This window comes from Echinops telfairi, unplaced genomic scaffold (genome assembly GCF_000313985.2).
Source record: "Echinops telfairi isolate 266 unplaced genomic scaffold, ASM31398v2 ScPeMD7_7458;HRSCAF=8496, whole genome shotgun sequence".
Taxonomy (NCBI): domain Eukaryota; kingdom Metazoa; phylum Chordata; class Mammalia; order Afrosoricida; family Tenrecidae; genus Echinops; species Echinops telfairi.
This window is the reverse complement of record NW_022111358.1, coordinates 36,974,879-36,991,811: the sequence shown is the minus strand read 5'-3', so window position 1 is coordinate 36,991,811 and position 16,933 is coordinate 36,974,879. Positions and strand designations below refer to the sequence as shown.

At 40.7% G+C, this 16,933-nt stretch overlaps 1 protein-coding gene across 1 annotated transcript in view; it reads right to left on the bottom strand.

The window, feature by feature from the left end:
* Window positions 1-16,933, bottom strand: part of HELZ (helicase with zinc finger) — a 174,977-nt gene that overhangs the window by 126,165 nt on the left and 31,879 nt on the right. The window contains exons 5-8 of the mRNA XM_045299480.1: window positions 5,861-5,985; window positions 3,380-3,436; window positions 1,552-1,713; window positions 1,176-1,191 (exon numbers count right to left, since the gene is read on the bottom strand). Of these exons, the coding sequence (XP_045155415.1) occupies window positions 1,176-1,191; window positions 1,552-1,713; window positions 3,380-3,436; window positions 5,861-5,985 (360 nt within the window). The remainder of the gene's footprint in view (window positions 1-1,175; window positions 1,192-1,551; window positions 1,714-3,379; window positions 3,437-5,860; window positions 5,986-16,933) is intronic.

Sequence of the window (16,933 nt, the reverse complement as noted above, 5' to 3'; positions counted from 1 at the left end):
GACCAGAGGATGTACATTGGTACAGATAGCAACTGGAAACACAGGGAATCCAGGATAGATGACTCCTTCAGGACCAGTGGTGAGAAGGGCGATGCCTGGAGGGTTAAGGGAATGTGGGGTAGAAAGGGGGAATCAATTATAAGAATCTAAGTATAGCCTCCTCCCTGGGGGAAGGACAGCAGAGGGTAGAGGGAGAGGTTGGACAGTGTAACTTATGACAAAACTATAATAATTTATGAATTATGAAGGGTTCATGAAGGACAGCAGAGGGTAGAGGGAGATGTTGGACAGTGTAACTTATGACAAAACTATAATAATTTATGAATTATGAAGGGTTCATGAGGGAGGGAGGAGTGGTGAGGGAGGGGGGAAATGAGCAATTGATATTAAGGGCTAAAGTAGAAGGCAAATGTTTTGAGAATGATGAGGGCAACAAATGTACGTATGTGCTTGACAAAAATGGATGTATGTATGGACTGGTGATAAAAATTGTACGAGCCCCCAATAAAATAATTAAAAATGACAAAAAAATTTGGGAAATGTAACACGCCTTCAAGAACAAAGAAGAGGGCATAAAATGTTGTGAACAGATCCAACAACCCCAGCCGTGTGTAACTACTTCCTGAAGGAAGAAACAAATGGTGTGCTGCTCTGCAGCCCGTGCTCACACTGTGCTGCTCAGGCTTTTGGCACCTGGCTCCCCCCACACTCCCCCCGGGACAGGCGGTGTCCGGGTGTTAACTGGGTAGCTACTGTGACTTTTAAGTGCCAGGTGCTTTTTTGTTTGGGTTTTGGGAGATGTGTTTTGTACATCTTATTTCTGTGCACAGAGGGCCAAGAAGAAAAGGTTTTCCATTTTTGCTGACGCATCCAGGAAAAGCAGCCCACCATCATGATGCTAGAATTCTTACAAAGTCCCCAGTCAAAGCTACGGATTAAGATGCTGTGCGCTTTACCAATGATAACTGCTGCTTCTGCTGTCACTACTCAGCCGTCCCGTCCACGTGTCCGTCCTCAAGCACAGAGTTAATTATCAGTTACGGGCCAGCTCAGCCTAGTCTTCAAATAACAGTTTGTTACTATTATTAAGTGTGCTCTGTACAATAATAGAAGTAGTATATTGTTTGTTAGCTGTTTCTGGAGTTAAAGTTTTTTAACAGTGCCAGTTCACTAACCAGGAAGACGACTACTCTGGTTACAAAAAAAAGAAGTTACTAACAAAACTTAAGTCACTTCTTCTAAAAGCAAAGCTGAAAAATAAGAGTCTAGTGATATTTCTGCCCTGACATGTAAGTAACACCATAAATAAACAAAATAAAAATGTTAACATATTATTTGTGCACAATTGGATGGGACGTCTATGGTTCAATTAAAGCAATAAAAGAGAACAAAGCCAACATTTTAGTAAAGCACAAAGTCATTTTATTTTGGGTTCCATAAAGATGTCTACAACATTTATAATTATCTTCCCTTCATGCCTTTAAAATTATATATATGTAGGAAAAGAAAATGACTTCAAAGTTCATTAGCGCTCACCGATTCTTAGTAAACCAAAGGGAAATGACACGTTAAAAAAACAAACAAAAACCCCACAGCAGCAGTTTGTGTAGTCGTCCACAGTGGCCGTCTTCTCTGCTTGCTTGCTGGCAGGAGCTGTGTTCCCCCACTCTGTATGGGAAGCTGCACCTCCACGGTCCTCAGCTCTTTGCTGAACTGCTCTGCCCATCCAAATCCAAGTTATTTACCTTCGCAGAAAGCTTATCCTTTTCCCTCAGAGAAATGACCACAACTTGAATTATACCTACAGTTGTTTTGAGCCCTGGTGGCATAGTGGGTTAACACTGAGGCTGCTGACCACAAGGTTAGCAGCTTGAAACCACCAGTCAACTCTTTGGGAGAAAGATGAGGCTTTGTACTCCCATCAAGAGTCACAGTCTCAGAAACCCACAGGGGCAATTCTACAATGTCCTAGAAGGTCACTAAGGGTTGACATCAACTCCATAGCAGTGAGTTTGGTGTTTAGTGTCGGCTCGCTCCAAGAGGACAAGGACCAAGGGTGTCTTGCTCAGTGCTGAAACCTAGCACCTAGCATATAGTAGGTGCCCACTTTGTGACTCAATAAACAATCAGGTAATCGGTCACTTTTAAAAACCAGGTCATCTCCGTGGAAATGCCTGTGAGCCTGTATGAGGAAGAGGACTATGAGGCACACACATGGTGATGGGCCTTTTAAAGGCTCTCATTGCTCCTGCCTTCCATGGGCCCACACCCTGCACGGGAGTACATTGCTGCTCACCACTTCCCCAGACATATCAGTCCTACTTACTGAAATTACTTGATCCAACTCAGATTACTTGTTCCAAAATACACAGAAAGCTGGTAAAAAGGCTGGTGTCTAATAACAGTAGTTTCTAACATTCAAACCAAACCAAACTCACTGCCATTCAGTCGATTCTGACTCAGAGACCCTATGGAACTTAGTAAAATTGTACCTGCAGGTTTCCAAGACTGTAACTCTTTATGGAAGGTCTCCTCTTTCTCCCACAGAGCAGCTGATGGTTTTGAACTGCTGGCCTGGGGATACCACCATCAGGGTTCTTTCTAATGGCCAGAAGTCATTAATACCTACAGTTTCCTAACCATTCATTTGTTGGCCAGAGACATCTAACAAGAACTAGGAACTGTGTGAGTAGTGAGCTCCTTTAAAATACCAGCAATATGAAACCAAATGGTCAAAAAATACTCTCAAGCAAGAAGAGAAGGAAAGGGAGCAGGGAAACTAGAGTAATGGAAATAGTACAACCAGAATGGAATGAATGAGCACAATGGAATCATATCATGGAAGAATTTGGAGAGACTGCTGAGAACCTAATTTACAATGAAATTTTTACCTTAAACCCAACAAACTACTATTTTTAAAATGGTGCTATTAAGGACAGAAGCCCTGAGAGTGAGATGCAGTGGAGACAAGAGAAGAACACAGCCGTGTTACAGGGAACAGTCAACACAAGAGGTTCATATCAGCAATCCTCCACCTCAGAGCCCTGCTTTCTCAGCTGATGCTACAACAGTTTCCAAATTTTAATGCACAGCACGTCAGCACGTATTAGACAGACTGAGTTAAACTCTTTTCAAACCAACCCAAACTCACTGCCACCAAGTGACTTGGTGACTCACAGGACTCAAGAGGACAGAGTAGAACTGCCCCTGTGGGTTTCCAAGATTGTAACTCTTTATGGGACTAGAAAGCTTCATCGTTATCCTGCAGAGTGGTTCGTGGTTTCAAACTGCTGAACTTGTGGTTAGCAGGGCAAGGCATAACCCACTAGGCCACCAGGGCTCCTGCTCTTTCCAAACAGATGCACTGAAATAGTCTTACCTCCGTTTCTGTGAGAAGTGTTTTCAGTCTTGTCAAATCTTTTGTTACCATCCCATTCTGAATGGATGAATAAAAAAGAGAAAACCAGTTAGTATATTGGCCCTTTGTTTCTAAAGCTTACCTATAAAACACAACGCTATCCTCACTACCATGCCCACCATCATTAGCAATGATAATAAAGCTATCAATTTATGGGAAAAGTTCAAGGTTAATAGGACAAACTATAGTGTGCTCCTTTTGGTGAGTAAAACACTGTCGTTCACTTTACACAAACACAAACCCACTGCTGTCAGGTCCACACCAACTCATGGTGAGTCTATGGAGGGTTTCTGAGGCCATAAAGCTTCACTGAAGCAGTCAGCCTCAATTTTTGACAGCAGTTTAAAATTAATTAAATAGAACAGTCACAACAGGTGTCATGGTAAAGCAAGGCAAGCTAAGGAAGGAGAAAAATAACACTGAAACTTTGTAAACCTTTCTTTCCTTAATCATATGTGTATCAGCAAAATGATCAACTCAAACCACGTGACTCAGGAAAACTCACATCAAAAGGATCATGGCCCTTTAAAGAGGGTCAAGAGGGTCACTAATGACGTTTGGCAGGAAAATGAACAAAATATTTTTTCCCACTATTCATATCTCACTTGAGATTTAAAAGCAAATTACTTACTACTTTAAATTTCTAAACCCAAAAAGTAAACCTAAAATATGCCTCCATGATACAGAAAACTCCTTAAGGATAGAAATACCTTAATAAGGAAGAGATAGTCTTTATCAACTAGTTGAAACTATTTACTTAATTTTATTATACTGATTACTGTATATAATCGTGTATAAGTCGAGTTTTTCAGCACATTTTTAATGCAGTTTTTTTGTGTTAAAATTAGGTGCCTCGGCTGTTATTCAGGTCAGCTTATACTCGAGTACATATTTTAGCTTTTAAATTTGTAAATCTAGACATTGTTAAATCAATTTAACAATTCAGTATACATGAATGCCTCAGAAGATGACAATTCCTTTGAGATTGATTAATACACTGTACTCCACAAAGCACCAGATAGTTTAATTTCTATATTTTTGACCAAATATATTTGTTTAGAGTCAAAACGCTTTAGATCTAGATTTTTATCAGTTACGTGAATTCAGATTAACAGGGAGTCCACGCGGTGTAGCATACACATCACTCTATTGCCATCATTTTTCACTGTATTTCCCCCCAAAAGTCAGCGAACTTAATGACAATTACCAACTGGTGAAAAGGGTTGTATATGCTTTCTTCCAATATTTATAACTGACCATTTCTGAAGTTCCCAAAAGTATTCTTTTCCATTATCTCACTATCAACAACTCAAAAACTCTAGGAAACTAAATACTATATGTAAAAAATTATCCAAAGTTTTTCAATAGAATTAAATCTATCATTTCTATCAGAATGGTCATGAATGTTAACTTCTAGGCATATCATCTTCAGGACCAAAAGTAATCCTTAGTTTAAAAGATTTAAAACATCATATGAAATAAATGGCTGGATTTTAGAATCCTACAGTTCTCATCCACATGAAATTTTGAAAGATGGAAATATGTTCAGATTCTGTTAAATTATATCTTTAATGAAAATCATTTATTTGAAATTTTTTTTAAAAAATTGTTAGTCCCTATAGCAAGGCCACCTACAAAAGTACAAGTTTTGATCTCTAATCATCTGGAGCAAAGAATGATGACAATCAAAGGTACAGGAAACAGCCCAGTAAACTAATGGACCATACGAGTATCGGTCTCCATGATCCTGCGAACAAAAGTACTAGATGGGGTCCGGCTACCACCACCAACTGCTCGCAAAGAAACCACATTAGAAAGTCATGAATAGAGTAAGGGAAATATGGAACAAACAAAATCTTAAAAGGACCAGGCTTACTGGTTGGATGGAAACTGGTGGAACTATGGGCAAGACTATGGCCCTTAATTACCCTCCAGGTCTAGAATGGAACTTAACCCCCTCCCCACTGTGGCTTAGTTTCCAGTCAAACACTAGACAGAAGAACAAGAACTCTAGTGAAATATACCTTCCCTAAAACAACCAACTCTGAGATCAAAAGAGCAGCAAAATCCAGAGTTAGGAAAGGAGGGACGGAAATGGAAACAGGGAGGAACCGAGGTACAGGATGTTACATTGTGAGGACTGCAATCGATGAGCTGAAACAAAATGTGCATGAGTTGTTGAAAGGATAACTGTTCTTCTTTGATATCTTCATCTAGTTCACAGTGAAAGTTGTGTGGTTATAAACTGTAAGAATGCAGTAGTTAAACATCAGTTTATGCATAAGAATTTAAGTATCTCTAGACACTTCGCTCAAGAATTTCTCTATCTCGGAGGAGGAAATATGGGGAAACACACACACTGATTATTTTTTCTCATTGGATGTCTCCGGAGTCCAGTGTGAATCCATTTTCAGGCAAGCAAAATAGAACTCATCAACGTACCAGGGACTCTCCTGACAGCGACTTGGCAAGAATGCTGGATACCAGTTGGAGCTTCCCCTTCAGCTGCATGCAGCAAAGCACTGCACGAAAGGCACCGTCTCCCTTGGCCAGTCCTTCACTCAACACTGTCACAAAGAACAATCACCATTAACCATTGTTCTGGAATATAATATTAACACATTATCACAAGCACAGCTTCTTATGCACTGAGAGAATACAAGTCCTAAAGGAAAGCAGTGGTGTTTCAGAACTGTCCAAGGCGTTCATGAGGCCAAAAAAAAAGAGACGGGGCAAATCAACAGAGCTAACCCACTCCACTAGAGCAGGGAGGATCACACCGATATCGCAGAGAGAAGAATTCCATTTACAGCTCTCTGTCAGCTATGTGTTCCGGGTGAGTGAAGGCTTTTATATTGCAGAGATACTAGCTGAATAAGGTTCTCACATTTTTGACAGTGGCACATGAGACACTGTGCCATTAAGAAGTCTAAGAAGAAAGAATGCAAATCTCAGCATTAGATATTCCTACACAATCCAGAACTAGCCTTTATCAAAACCAGCAAAAAATTTAATGGCCATAGAAAATGCTAACCAAATTGTTGGCAAGTGTCTGCAGATTTAATGCAATATAGTCACAAGGAGCTAGCTCCTAACAATACAGAATATACTAATTTTCATGCCGTGTCATTTAAGATGATTTCTCACAGCTACTGCTGATGGCTCAGCTAGCAGGGCAATCAGTATCCTCTTTACTGCTAAGTCCAGGATTCTATTATTAGTTTACACATATTTTCGCTTCCTCGGCAAGAAAACAATTTGCTGAAAGGAAACATTTTGGAAATTACATTTTTTCCCCTAATTATTTCCAGGGAGATTTCTTATAAGCATTAGTATATCACATCACATATTTAAAGTCCATTGAGTCTGTTGATATTATTATGGTTGTAATGAGGATAGCTTCCCATTATACTGTTCAACTTTTTATCACTCAAACTACATTACAGCAACACTCATAAGATCCTACATAAAAAAAAGCAAAGTTCACCACAAGCTCACCATTCAACTAGTCAAACTGTTTCCAACTTAGTAATGTCCTCAATTTTTATCAATACATGACTTCAACTGATGTAAAATTAACAGTTTGTATTCTGCTTTCTCACCCTCGGCACATTCACTACATCCCATTATGAGAGTGATGATATTTATCATGTTATTGGCTACATAATGCTTCATTAAATGAGTACATTAGTTTATTATTTAACCAATCCTTGTTCCAGAACAATTCTAACTTTCACCTATGAAAACTAACACTGTAATCAGTGGCTTCACTTCTATGTCCTTTACTAGATCCAATTAAGTAAACTGAAAGTTGTGGGCTCTCTTTATGTAAGAAGGCTTTATTTATTCAATTACTTCTAGTTAGGGCTAACCTCTTGTCTCATTCCATCCACACTGCACATCGATCATCTATCTATTTAACTGTTATTGAAGAATTCTAGTAAGTAACTCCAATAGAGTATCATTACGACTATTTTGAACATCTTATGAAGTTCCAGAGAAAACCCGACATCTCCCTCAAATCTCATTATTCCTAAAACTCTTCAAATATGTCATCTTGTCTCCCCAGCCCTCAGTTTGATCACCTGTGAAATAGGTCTATGGGCAAATACACTGTGAGGATCTAAGAGACGGCAAGTAAAATGCTTTAAGAAAAAAATGCAGTTCCTTCTAAGGTCCAGATCACTAGCATTTGCTAAGCCGATTTCCTCTGCTGGAAGAGCTACCTCCTAGGGTTGTGATGAAGATTAACGGTGAGAATTCGATAAAGTGTTTAGCACAGATTCCTGCTTGAGAAACCACTCCCGGATGTGACCTTCCTCTTCTAAAAATCATAGAGCAGCACTGAGAACTGCATAAGAGCTACCCTAGTTCCTTTTCAGTTACTGGGATATTAAATTAAGAAACTCATCATCACAAGCAGAAAATGCTCAAGGAAGTGAAAACAAAAACAATCCAAGTGTAAATCAATCTCAGATGATTATGGCGTGCTTGTTATTGTTGCTGGACGCTAGCAGGTCGGCCCCAACTCCACCTACAACCACATGGAACTGCCTGGTCCTGAGCCATCTTCACAATTGTGTGTGAGGCCACTGTTGCAGCCACAGGGTCTTTTAAGCACTTTCCCACCTGAGGGGCTCATCTTCTGGAACAACATCTGATGCTTTCCATTAGGTTTTCAGTGACCAAACCTTCCAAAGCAGACAGCCTATTCCTTCTTCCCAATCTATGAGCTCCACTAAAACCTGTTCCCAATGGATGACCCTGCTGGCATTTGAAATATTGGTGGCATAGCGTCCTGCATCAGAGCAACACCCAAATCACCCTAATTCAGCAAACTGACAGACAAATGGTAGGTAGCATGCTTCTCGCAAAATACTTTACAAACACCTTGCACCAATCTTTGTCGCGTATAAGACATGTGCTGAATTTTGTTTTGCAGGTTTTTCCATTCATTTGTGTTTGAATGTCTCAATAATTAACAAAACAGTGTTTCCCTTCTCTCTTCTAGACAGGAGTACTGATGTACTTTCTTCCAAAAGTTGTCTTTAAACGAAATTCCGTTTGCTCTAGGAGGATCCTACATGAAGAACCCTGCTGCATGTGCACAAATGTGTGTACATACACACATACGTACACACACACAACCAGTCAATTAGTATAGATGAAGAGCTGTCTGCTACTATCCCACAGAAAATTAAATTGCAATGCTGCCAATATGGTACCTTATTCTCTTTAGTATTTAGAAAAGGCAAGAATGAAAACAAAGTATGGGTTCCTGCATTATTAAAAGTCTCGGATGTAACAACTGAACATGTCAAAAACAGATGGCATTCAAAATATGATCTATCTTGAGCAACTGTATTTTTAAAAACTACAGTTCTTGCAGATAAATTCTCTCCCTCCAAGTGGCAGTGAGCTTTTACTGTAAGCCCATAACTGTTCCTAATGGAATCACTGCTTTCTGTCCACAGGGAGTTACCCACAGAGGAGGACATCTACAAACTTTAGCTTGTTGCTGCATTTGAGTTACTTACTATCCTCTCTCGTTCATTCTTTAACCTCTCTCATTCTTTAATTCTTGCAGTATTTTTAAACATTCAAAATATACGTGTCTTACTTGGAGCATGTTGAACCAGAAACTAGCTAAAGGAGAATTAATTCATTCAACTTCTTCAACAAAAATAAACCCATTTTGTGTTTGATAGCCTGGGGTATCAAAAGGAGAGGATTAACAATTAAAATGCAATTCTCCAGACTTGCAACATGAATGGTAATAATCTTAAAATACGCTTAACCTGTTAATATGCATGCAGTTGAGTGATTCCGACTCATAGCGACACTGTAGGACAGAGTGCACCTGCCCCACTGGGTTTGCATGGATGGCATCTTTACAGGAACGGACTGCTTCATCTTTCCCCGAGGGGCAGCTGCAGCTGGCGGGTTCAAATGGCCCTTTTAACATCCAAGCTCTTTACCACTGCACCAACAGGGCTTCTCAAGATAAGCTTACAATAGAAAATACTGGGTATTGTTCTGTATGCCTTCTGTTACATGACCATAGCAGGAATTACTTTGATCACCTCTGTAGTTGTAGCTAAAGTCTTTTAGCATAGGGCAAATCAAGGTATTTGTAAAATTATTTCAAAACAATTTTTTAAGTTACCAATAAAATTGCATCCTTTGGTCACTAATAAAGGGAAATGACTCTCAGTAGTGTATCAATAGCCTTTACACAGAGCACAAGCAGCTGTTGCTGCTTTGGGGGACCATGAGTTGGTCCAGGCTCATAGTGACCTCCAAATTTATCCCCAACATTTGTCGTAACAATTATTCTTTACATAGAACTCACAGGACGGGCATCTCTCCATGTTAAAATTCACATTGCTTTTACTACTTTTTCATTGTTCTTGCTAGGTGCTGTCAAGTCGGCTCTGACTCATAGTGTTCCTACACACAACAGATTAAGACTCCGCCAGGTCCTGCACCACCCTTACCATTTTTCTTATGTTGGAGCCCAAAGTTGCAACTTTTCATCAGAGTAGTACAATTAAAATACTAAATGACAAATAACTTCACATGCCACATTTAAGAATGTTACAAGATAATAGAGATACTTCTAAGATGTTATGTGCCAATAGAGTTGATATTTTTATCACTAATCAGGATCCAGATTTCTAGTTAGGAAAAGAATCTGGTTGGCTCCGTGTGGATATAAGGATTGAAAGGAGCAAGGGAGAAAACAATGTGTGTAAATAAAGATTTCTCAGGGTGAAAATCTTGAGGTCAACAAAATATAATTAACTTTCTGAAAACTTAAATATTATTTTTTAAGCAAACAGCAGCCTTTCTACAAGCAGAAATGACTCTTCATACATATATTTAATGTAACAATATGCACATGACAATTTCCACCCCTATCCACCTCTGTCACTTGATTACCAAATAAGTACACTATCTGAAAATTAATTTCTCAGTATTTAATATGTGATCTCCTTTAGGCTACTTTTTGAAATATTAGAAACATGTAAATACCTTCTCTGTAAAATTATCCTCCAGCCAAAACTTTAAAAAATCTTTCAATCTATAACTGAATCAAAAATGAAAATTTTTAAAAAGAAATTCCTTAAAAATTCCCTTTCTAAATCTTCCATTTGATTTTTGGCAAAAAACACACACACACACAAAACTAAGAAATGTAGATACACAACACAACACACACATACATACACATACACAGATCTAGGTATGTAGCTCCTTTCCAAAAGTATATAAACAGGCTCCAAACAGTGAAAGGTCTAAATCCCATTTGCTAACTGAAGGGTAGCTGCCCGTCTGTGACAGGGATCACAGATCATGACAAAAGCCGAACAGTAACACAGGAGCAAGTCTATCAGCAGTGTCTCTTTTGCCAAATAGATTTTTTTTTCCCTTCCCTATTCTCCTTTTTGCCCGGTAAAAATAAATAAGTGCTTCTGTGGACATGTGGGCTGCAACTCTTGTGGCATTTTGTGCCCTTTCTACCAAGGTCTGTTCCGTCTATCAGATGCCCATGGGATAATAAGCCCCTCTATAAACTGTTCCCTCTATCAGATGCCCATGGGACAATAAGCCCTTGCGGGAATCAACAGGAGGCATCCCCTCTCCTCCCCCGGGCCCTCCTGCCCCAACAGCTGAAGATTTCTTCTCCAATTTTAACTATTTATTATTTTACACACATGTACACAGACATACACATGTGTGTGTCCTTTCCTGCAACTCCAAAACAACACCCAAGCCCAATGGCCTCGAGTTAATTCTGGCTCATACCAGCCCTCATGGGCAGAAGATGCACATCTCTCCTGATAACAGATTCCTACAATATAGTGTGTGGGTTCAGACTGACAAACACTGCAGTTAGCAGCTGAATGCTTTCCACTGCACCACCTGGAATCCCCTTCAATGCCAGGTGACTATAAAAAGTCCTTGATGTTCTCACATGACAGAAAACCCCGGTGACGTTTCCTGATTTGTTTTTAGTGCAGTAAGTTTAAAGGTTATCGCTACATTTTTAGTGTCTCAACTTCTCATTACTGTATACCTAAAATACATATACACAGTGAAATGTTCATAACACAATTAAGCATAAACATAAACCTGAAGCCTGGCTCCCACCAAGTTTTCCTTTAATTTGCCTAGTTAAAGGATCTGTATACTTGGAGCAGTGTTGAAATGATATTTGCTACACTGTGGGCACGTGAAAGAGAGAGTATGCTACTACTGGTACCCAACTGCCTTCTTAGAAAGAACTAAACTTCCAGGTACATTTGCCATGGCACTATAGCGGAGGTAACCTCAATTAACTGGCTCAATAACCAGTTTAAGAAGCTTGTATTCTCTCGAATGAGCTATATAACTGCTTTTATATTCAATCTTTTTCACTGTTTTATCTTATAACTATATTTTTTCAATCAATTTCAGCAGTCAGAACTTTACTGCAGAGGTTGTGAATTATTTAATGTGGCTCTTGTAGCCAAAGTCTCTTAACCACCAAATGATCTTCTCTGCACGGGTCTCGTGAGAAAGTGTGTAATACTGATAGGACTCATTTGTGAGTAATTGTGAACAGGTTTTCTGTAATGCTATCTTGCTGTGTATAAAATGAGACCTCTGGAAAGCAGAGGAAGGAATCTCATTATCAAGAGGAGCCAGGAGGAGAGCATCCTTTGGACTTGAGATCCCTGGCAGTGAACCTCCAGGATCCATATGACAGCTACAACATCAGCGGGGCAGCAGCAAAACCAGAAGCCAGACTGTGGGACACAGTGATGGACTTCCCACTCCACAGAGCAAGTAAAGCTGACTGTTTTATGCAAGAGGCTGGCTTGTGGAGTGGGGTGCCTCTGGGCACTTAGTTGGGGAAGTTAGATTTGCTGACCTACAGAAGTAGAGCTGAGTGGCTTCAGACTGAGGCTTACTGGAATGGGGTGCCTCTGGGCACCTAATTTATGGTGGGGTTTGCTGAGGCAAGGAGCTTGAGCTGAATGCCTTGGGGTTGAGGCTTACTGCAAAGTGGCATGCCATCTGCGAGTTTATTAGCAGACTTGATAAAACTTTGAAACATGTCCTGATAAAAAACAACCCAGAGCAATTCCCACTGGCATTGCAGTTGATTAACTTCCTTAGGACAGGGTAGAACTGCCCTGTGGGTTTCTGAGACTGTGTACATCTCTACAGGAGTAGAAAGCCTCTTCTTTTACCAGAGGGAGTGGCTGGTAGTTTAAACTGTTGACCTTGCAGTTAGCAGCCCAAAAACTAGTAACCACTGTGTCACCAGGGCTCCTTAGAGCGGTAAGACAGAGAACATTAAGTAAGACGTTTACACTCGCCACCTCTGTTGTAAGCGCTCGAAGGGAAATGTGTGGAAAAAACAAGATTTTTCAAATCCTCTAAGGCACACCCTTACTTCAAGGTTTCCGTGGTCCCCTGGCTTACTCTGACATGCTGTGACTGTTTTCTTTCTCCTCAGGGTGATATTCTGTTCCCAGTGTCCACACCAATCTTTCATTTCAATTCACCTTGGGTGTAGTATTTCCTGAGATTTTATAAGACAGAGTACAATGCATTCTAAATCTTTTATGCAAAAAATATAATTCGGTTCAAATGAAAGGAATGTTAACAGACAGTGATCCCAGAAGACAGAAACAACATGAAACCGATGAACCATATCACACCTGACAAGAGTTGACACCCCATGTCAATTAGTAGAGCAGATGGTCAGTCATAAAACCAGGATAAGCTGCCTGCCATTGAGTTTACACAAGTTCAAAAGCCAACTCTACCTCAAGCATCTATCCATGCGAAAAGATGGTGTTTTGGGAAAAACAGGTTTCAAGCTTAACTCAAATATTACTAGATAAGACCTCCCTTCTGATTCATAGTCCAAGTAATCACTTTTTGTTCCTATCAACTTAAATTGAAGACCTTCATTTGTGACATTTAGATGTAACTGAATATGCAGTTTTTATTTTTTAATGGCACTGGAATATATTCCTGTTTTAAAAGGCTGGTCAACAGAAAAAGGCACTGGGTGAAACTGAAGACCCAAAGTCTTGCCTCTGCCTGGTAAAGACTACCTAGGTGATCCTGAGCCCTAGCCTTTTCACTTCTGGAACTGAAAAACATTGCTTTTATTTTTTTTCTTCCCCTGAGGTAATGTCCAAATACCCGGGCAGTAGGAGGTACACGGCCTTGCAGATCAGAACGATCTCCCTTCAAAACCCCCACTCCACTCCATACTGCTTCTTCAACCTCACAAAGCCTGTTTCCTCACCTGTAAAATTGGAGTGATAACACAATGTGATTAAATAAAACAGTATCTTTCAAAGGGGCCTGAACCAAAGGAAAATCTAATTAAATCGTTACACATTAACAAATTTTTTTTTTAAATGACCAAGCCAACTACTTAGTCAACACCCCTTAGAAGGAAACGAAAGATTCATCCCCTTTTCCCCTGAGACGTGTAGCAGTTTCAATCAATCTACCAATTTGCTTTTCTGAAGAGCCAGCCTGGATTTGATGACTGAAGCATTTACGTCTCAGGTCAAAGATCATTACAATAACTATTAATAGATGGCCCAAAGGCCTTTGTTTGGATCACTGCCTTCCGAAGTTAACCATACTTGCACAGAGTTTAAAATGTTTGCAGCTTTATCAAAATGTTCACTGATGTTTATTGGTGATTGCATTTGACTACATATTTTCATGTGGCTTTTTAAGACTGAGTTGAGATTCTTATTTTAACTTCATCTGTATCCATTTGCCTTATGTAAGTTAATGTTAAAAAAAAAGTTTTGGTTTCAAATATTTCAAAGGCAGAAAAAGAATCATTCTTTCAGGAAAGGTATATGTGTTGTGCAACAAGCCTCACTTCTGGGGGAGGGGAGGAGTGTTCGCTGGCCTAGTGACCTTCTCTATCCAAAGCCCAGCCCTAAGCTCGGAAGCACAATCCAGGACCTGCACTGAAAGCCCAAGAGCTGCAGTTTCCACATGCCCTGGGGTCTTGGCCCAGAGTCTGTTTACTCATACTGCAGTAGAACTCCAACTTTAGAATATAGGGCTCCTTGCTTCCTTCCTGGTTCGAAGAAATGAGAGACACACACATACAAACACAAAATGCAAGGGGGGAGTAACTAGGTACAAATCTGATTACAGACTGGGTTTTAGAAATTAGGGAACTACTTTCAATTTCATTAGACTAATAAGAACATGTGGTTACGCAATAATGTTCTTATTTTCAGAGTTGTGTACTGAAGCAGTTAGGGGCAAAGGTCGGGATGTTTGCCATTGTCTTGAAATAGTTCAGGGAAAAAACAGATAAAGTAAATAAGACAAAATATTAACAACTGAGTACTCTAAGTTTGACTATCTTAATGTTATACTACTCCTGGTACTTTTTTATGCTTGTAATCTTCATAAGAAAAAAAGAATTTTAATTCCATGACTAAGACTGCCTATCTGACTTCCTAACCCACAGCAGGTCAGCAGCAGCAGCAGGGGGTGGGGGGGACTGAGGGGAGGGGAGCCACTGTGAGGACTGCGAACTGATAGCCTGACAGTAAAGAACAGACATGGAGATTCCGGGTATGTAAAATGCAGACATAAGAATTTAGTGCTCTGACTCTTAAGATAGGGGCTATCGATAGCCATCCCTAAAAGCAAGAGCTTGGTATTACAAAGCAATATAATAATTAACAGAAACTAAGATTCTCGTCTTGATTTTGCTACTAATTGATTGCCTAACAGTGGTATTTTTTCTTACCACCAAAATCACATTAGCCACCCCCACCAAAAAAAATTAAATTACATAATATCAGAACTTTAGTACTACAACTTTTAACAGGCTCATGGAAACTTGGTAAGGTGCAGTGAATTACACAATATGGCCCCTTCTAGCCAGTTTGTTTGTTTTTTAAACTCCCACCCAATGTATTAGGTGGAATCCTACAAATAAGGTGCTTGTGGGCCCACCAAGGAGACTGAACAGCTGGTAAGCGAGTAAAGTGCACGGAACCCTGTGGAGGAGGACCAGGCAAATAAAATGTCTGGGACCTTCATTAAGGGACTGGTCAGTTTTGCCATTCCACTAGGCTTAAAAGAGAACCAATCCCGGGGTAGGGAGGACCTCACCAAGAAGAGCTGGGATGGACATACCCTTGGGATGCAAGGTCCCTGTGCTGAAGAACTCCAAGCTCAGTGGTTCTCCACCTTCCTAACGCCACCGTTAGGAACACGGTTCCTCATGTAGTGCTGACCCTCCCCCCCCCCCCAACCATAACATTACTTTCATTGCTACTTCATCACTGTCATTTTGCTACTCTTATGAATCGGGTCACCCTTGTGAAAGGGTTGTTCGACCCCCAAAGGGGTTGCAACCCACAAGTTGAGAACTGTGATCCTAGACCCAAGAGACCAACAGAGTGGAGAGGTGTAACACCAGAGATAACAGGAAGGGGCACAAAGTGGAGGCAGGGAAATAGCAGGCCAGAACCAGGGATGAGAGATGGTATAACTGTATACAAACATTCCTGGGGTAGGGTCCAGGTAGTATGGCAGGGGCCAGACCAAATCCAGGGATACATATGGTAGCCAACCAAAAAGGAGGAGGGGAAAGAAAAATGAAAAAGACATAGGTAGCGGGGGAACAGGGCACTAACCCACCTAAGGGGAGGGTATTGTTTATATCTCCACAAGGAAAGAGGGACCAGACTTCAACCCGGTGCGCCAAGATGTGAATGCATCATACTGGCACTGAAGCAGGGAAACAATAGAGAGGTCTGAGGGGCTGGACTCAATCCCAACTATGTGGACAGCCGCCCCTCCCGCCAGAAGATTTTACATCAGAGGACAGCACTGAAGCTAAAGCTCAGGGAGAGGGACATGTCTGATCAGAGCACACAGGAACAAATGAAGAGGGTGGAAGAGAGAGTGCAGCACATCCTGGTCCACCAAACCTTGAGGACAATATCCCTGCTCAGAGCAGCCAATGCACAGAGAGGACCATATGGTGGGCCCCACTACAAGACACGACATCCCTCACTGACCCATAGCCCTACAGGGGACAACACTGGAGACAAAGTGTGAGAATTGCAACCAATCTGACCCCACTACACCAAGGCAAAACACTAAGGGCGTGCAACAGAACAGCAAGGGGAGCAGAGCAATGAAGTCCCCAGGGAATACCAAAAATAGACCTTGGGTTTCAGGGCATGGCACCCATCAGATTCGACCAGAAAGCACTCTTAAAGGTCAACAGACCTTGAACTATTTACAGGTGGTTGGTTGTTTGGGTTTTTATTGTCTTTGGTCTGTTATTGTTTTGTTTTCTTTTGTTGCTTTACTTTGATATGTCTTGTTTTTTGTGCATATTATTATCTCTGCAGGTGTTTCTAGATAAGACAGGACTGGAGGAGAAAACAACAGGACTGATGGTTCCGGAGGAACATTGGAGAGGGGGAGGTGGGGGAAAGGAAGTGG